The 5177-nt window shown below is 34.2% G+C and overlaps 1 protein-coding gene across 1 annotated transcript; it reads left to right on the top strand.

Moving 5' to 3' along the window:
- The first annotated feature begins 1233 nt into the window (after positions 1-1233).
- On the top strand, positions 1234-3278 carry LOC127077648 (uncharacterized). Its single transcript, XM_051018732.1, has 3 exons — positions 1234-1500; positions 1586-1734; positions 2926-3278. The coding sequence occupies exons 1-3, from the start codon at positions 1374-1376 to the stop codon at positions 3001-3003; spliced, it is 354 nt and encodes a 117-aa protein (XP_050874689.1). The 5' UTR covers positions 1234-1373; the 3' UTR covers positions 3004-3278.
- Positions 3279-5177: the final 1899 nt, after the last annotated feature.

The following is a 5177-nucleotide window of genomic DNA, read 5'->3' as shown; positions in this document are numbered from 1 at the left end:
TCTCTAGAGAGGAAGGAGAACAAAATAGAAACAATGACTTGAATGATTGAATAGAACGGTTGTGGAGTGGAGGAATATGCATGACGGTAGATGAAACAAATGGAAAGAAAGTTAGTTTTGGAAAAAACCTAACTTTGGAAGGATGTAAAAAAATAATGTAAACTTTTTTACCAATAGAAAAGAAATTAGTGAATTGGCTTCCTCAATGCATTTCCAATTTTCATTCTAAGTAAAAAAAAATTAACAAAAAATATGCAAGCAAAACCCGTCCCGTCCTCTTTTTTAAGCGGGTTAGACGGGACAGACCAACTTAAGATACCGAGACGAAAACCTCGCCCTAACCCGCCAAAAATGGTGGATCAAACGGGCCCGCCCGCGCGGGTCCAATCCATTTTACCAGCCTTAGTTCTAACGATATTTAATTTTAATACTTCATTTTTATGTTAAATCTTGCAATGTTAAACCAAATCTATGATTTAAACTTGTAGGATATAAGGATAACAATTTGATCCATTCTCCATGGGTACCCGTAAAAGTTATCCACAATAGATAGGGTAAAAATCCTCAAAATGAGTTCAAGTGCGGACACATGCAATTACCCACTAAAAGAAGCGGGTATGGACACCTTAGTACCCACCCCACCCATACCCACACTATATATTTATGTATTTTTACTTTTATTACTATATACACATGTAGGGTTATCAATTTTATTAAATACATCACTATTAAACTTGTACACATTTTAATATAAATGTGTGTTTATTTCTTAACTCAATAATAAAATCCTTGAATATTTTTTAATACTATTAAAAACTTAAAATGACATGATAAATTATACTTTATCAATAACTTTTTTTTATTAAAAATGCAAATAAACGAGTATGAGTACGTGTACTTAGCTATCCATAAAATACAAGTATGAGTGCAAATAGTTGTGCCCACGCGAATATGAGCTCGGATTCTAGAATATTTTCAAATTGAGAATATGAGAACAAGTGCTATAGTACCGTGTCCAAATCCTATCCATTTTCATCCTTAGTTGGATAGAAAACCGAAGCTCTTACCGGTCCAAACAATCTAAAACACCGATGCTATAAAAAAACAGAAATAAAACCGAAAGACCATGTGGATCCTCTGAACCGGGCTTGATTTTCATAATACATCCGGTCTAACAAAACAAAATTAAATTATTTTGTTTTTTTTTAAATAATTTTTTTCATTTGTTTTCAGAAACACCCTTTCTTCCAACACAACAATTTCAGGTACCCTAGCTCCGCCTCGTTCGATTCCCGCCGCAACGCCCTTCCCGTCCGGCCAATCCTGTTCGAGGCTCCGCCCAAAACTGATATCACGTTGATAATCAAAAGCAAATGGCAACGTTATTGTTGCAGTTACAGAGAGTCATAAGAAGCGAAAGTGTTAATTTGATCTCCACACTCCCGCATTCTTCATCTTACTCTTCTTCTAGATCTTTCTCCAAATCATCACCCTACGTTGGTAAAGTTTCCTCCATTTTCCTCCATACTTAGCACCTTTTTCATTCCTTTTTGTACTCATCTATGGTTTACGTTACAATTTGCAGTCAAGGTGGGAATTCCAGAATTTCTAAACGGAATTGGAAGCGGAGTCGAATCTCATGTCGCTAAGCTCGATTCAGAAATTGGTGACTTCCAGAAGCTTCTTGTTACTCGAACCCTCAAACTCAAGAAACTCGGTATTCCTTGCAAACATGTAAGACATTTTCCTCTATGCCATTATCGTGTTTATTTACATAATAACAATTTACAAGTGCATTTTCCTTAACATGGAATTTGGAAATTTGCCAAATTTTGTACTCTTTTTGAATAGGGCAATTTTCAGCTTCTGTATAAAATTTGGGATTTTGGGAATTAATATATCTTTTTCATGTTAGCCATAAGAACTAAGTTGCTCTCGTGGGTAAGATTGCCTATGGAGAGTTCGAGATACAAATTATGGTAGTCTAAGTGAGCATGATAAAGCCTATGGATAGGATTTTTAACTGTTATTAGTTTTTGTTGCATCTTTTAGACCATTGTTTTGTGTAGAAAAAACTGTTATTTGTTAAAGCCTCATTAAGATCCTGTATTGTTGCTTTCTCTGTCTTACAAAATAAATAAGTTTTCATAGGCATGATCAAGTCATTCATGAGTATTTTCATAACAATTTAAGCTTTTAATAGAGTTGATATATGACATAAGTTATGTTTTTGAACTATATTACTTTTCAACTTGCAGCTTTTACTGTTTGGATTTTAAAGAAATTCCTTTAAGTGCCGACAACAATTTCTGATTTCTGCACATCCCATCTTGATTTTTCTTTTAGCCAATAGACTTGTCCTAACTTGCTACAAGAATGTGTGATACACATGTTTTTGTGGACTAAGGTGTTTGATGTACTATCATTTTCATCCGGCAAGGCATATGCCCGTGTTTGATATGCATGTATATAACTATAGTACAATAGTACCAGCATCTAAGATGCTCATATGCACATGACTCCCATAAATAACAACCGAGTCAGGCTTTGTGAACTTAATTAGACTTTTAAAAGAAAATACAAACACCATACTTAGGAGGATCTTTGATGCCAGATTATTTTGTATCTTACATTTGTGCCTAGGATGCATATGCATCACTAGATAAATCCATGTTCTATTGATGACTCTAATATTGAAAATAAAATGTGCCCCGTATGATAGTCACTTGTGGTATATATGGTTTTTCAATCTTAAGATTTGTAGACCAGGAGTACAATTACCTTTCGATTTTCGGCAGGATTGAGGTTTATGCAATGTTACATTGATTTTATGGTGACATTAATTTGATTGTGGTTGGCCACATGGCATACAATTAGCCAGTCCACCAACAAACTTTCTCACAATTCGTTTATGCTTTTTGGCAGAGGAAGCTAATATTGAAACATGCACACAAGTACAGGCTGGGATTATGGAGGCCACGTGCTGAACAGGTCAAAGCGTGATTAGTTTCTATGTAGTAAGTAGCCTTTCGTTGTGAAATCATAGAAAAATGTTTAACCATTGCGGAGTGACAGTGCTTGACTTTGCATGAAAAGATGAAGTTATTGGCTCTGGATACCTCCCACCCTTATTTGTCACATTGATGTTTGCTATTTGCACCAGTCAAGTACAATGAACTAATCTGAATTGACTGCTTGTGATTGTTATGTCCAATAATTTCACTGCATTTTGTGTTGTATCAGTTGTTTCTAGCAAAAGAGAATTAACTTTGGGCTTAGGAGTTTGCAATGGTTCGTTTTTTTTTTGGTGCAGTTAAATTTAATGATGCTCTTCCTGCTTTTCACGCCCCTTGATAACTATCCCATGATCGATCTGTTACTTTTTTTGTTGTGCATGCATCATGATTTAACTGGATGTCTACTTTGAAGAAGATTGGTGATGATCCGTGTTGTTTGATGAGTTGCTCTTGTTTGTGTAAAAAGCGACGCAATTAGCAATGTCTTCATCACTTTTCAGATTTTCATAGTTTGGAATAATTTATTGCCTAATTATAATTGTAAAATTGTACACTCCGATTATAGGCGGTGTTACTCTGGTTTTCAAGCTAACTCATTCTTCATCGTACCGATCTTCTAGCTTTTTCCTCTTTCCTCTGTTGCACCTTTTTCATCCTCTCTTTTCATACTCATCATCGGTCTGAGTTTCTAAATAGAATTGGAAATGGAGTTAAATCTCTTGTTGCTAAGCTTGATTTTGAAACTGGTGATATGGAAAGCTTTTTCTTACTCAAATCATTTAATCTCAAGAAGTTAGGATTCCTTGCAAATATGTAATTCTTTTTGCTTTTGCCAGTACAAGTGAAAGGGCATTTTGATTCTTTACCCTGTCTCATTCAACCCTTAACATGGAGTTTGGAAACTTGATTAATGGGAATAGCTTTTATCTTTATCACATGCACATTTGAATCGAGTGAGTTTTTCACATTTCAGTCTGAATATACTTTTGTTGTGTTTTCCTTTTTGTATTATAGGCTGTCAATGACTTAACCTTGCCAAAATTTCTACTCCTCTTGAATAGGGAAATTTCAGCAAATTTGCGTATTATGTTTTCTATTTTTTGTAGTTTTTCAATCTATCTCTTTAGGTGCGCAAAATCAGACATTTTTTGGGTACTATTTTTCTCATCCTTAGTGGTGTTCACGCACCTGATGAAAAATCAATAATATCTCAAATTCTAAAATTCGGAAATGCACTTTTGTCCACACTATTCACGCCCCACAATTCCTTAAGTGAGTTACACTTTCATTTAAAAAAAGAAATAGTTTGAAAATATATTCAGAATAAAAATTCGGAGCTTCCAGAGGAGACTTAAAATTTAGGAAAAATTTAGGAAATTACATATGAAAATTAGAAAAATAAAATCAAGATTGGATGTCAACATGTCAATATATTCAATATCCGGAACTATAATTGTATTGCACCCTCTAGAACCAATCACAACATCGTTAATACACAAGGTGTGATCTAAAAAACTATACTCATAAATCTTGTTTGCTTTCAGAACCAATCACAACATCGTTTACACACAAGGTGTGATCTAAAAAACTATACTCATAAATCATGTTTGCTTCCCGTCTTTTCACATCAAAATATCCTTAACCATGACATCGAGAGTAATGTTTTACACAATGAGAGGGAAAATCAGTAGGAGTTGGAAAAAATGGAGACAAGGTAAGTATTAAGTACATTAAGAGTAATGTTTTTGGAAAATCAATAGGAGGTGGAGAAAATGGAGACAAGATAAGTATTAAGTACATTAAGAGTGACATACTCCACCAACTAAATAGGTGCCAGTGTGGGTCTCCTATTTAGATATTCTTCCGAATTTATTTTGAAATATATTTTTGGACTTTTTTTTTTTGGGTAAAATGAGGGCGTGACTTATTTAGAAAGGGATGTGATGTGGATGAAGTGTGTTTAAAAGTGTATTTTTAAATTTTAAGGGTATATTGATTTTTACAAGGATGTGTGAGCATCATTAGGATAGGAGAAGGAATACCCCATTTTTGGATAGGGGATTGAAAAATCTCTTGCATTCAGGCCAAAAAAAACATTATATATGAAATTATCAGAATAGCAAGCTTTAAAAAAAAGTAAATGGCCATGAAACACATATC

This window comes from Lathyrus oleraceus, chromosome 1 (assembly GCF_024323335.1).
Source record: "Lathyrus oleraceus cultivar Zhongwan6 chromosome 1, CAAS_Psat_ZW6_1.0, whole genome shotgun sequence".
NCBI classification, from domain to species: Eukaryota; Viridiplantae; Streptophyta; class Magnoliopsida; order Fabales; family Fabaceae; genus Lathyrus; species Lathyrus oleraceus.
This window is presented reverse-complemented; position numbering and strand designations above follow the sequence as displayed.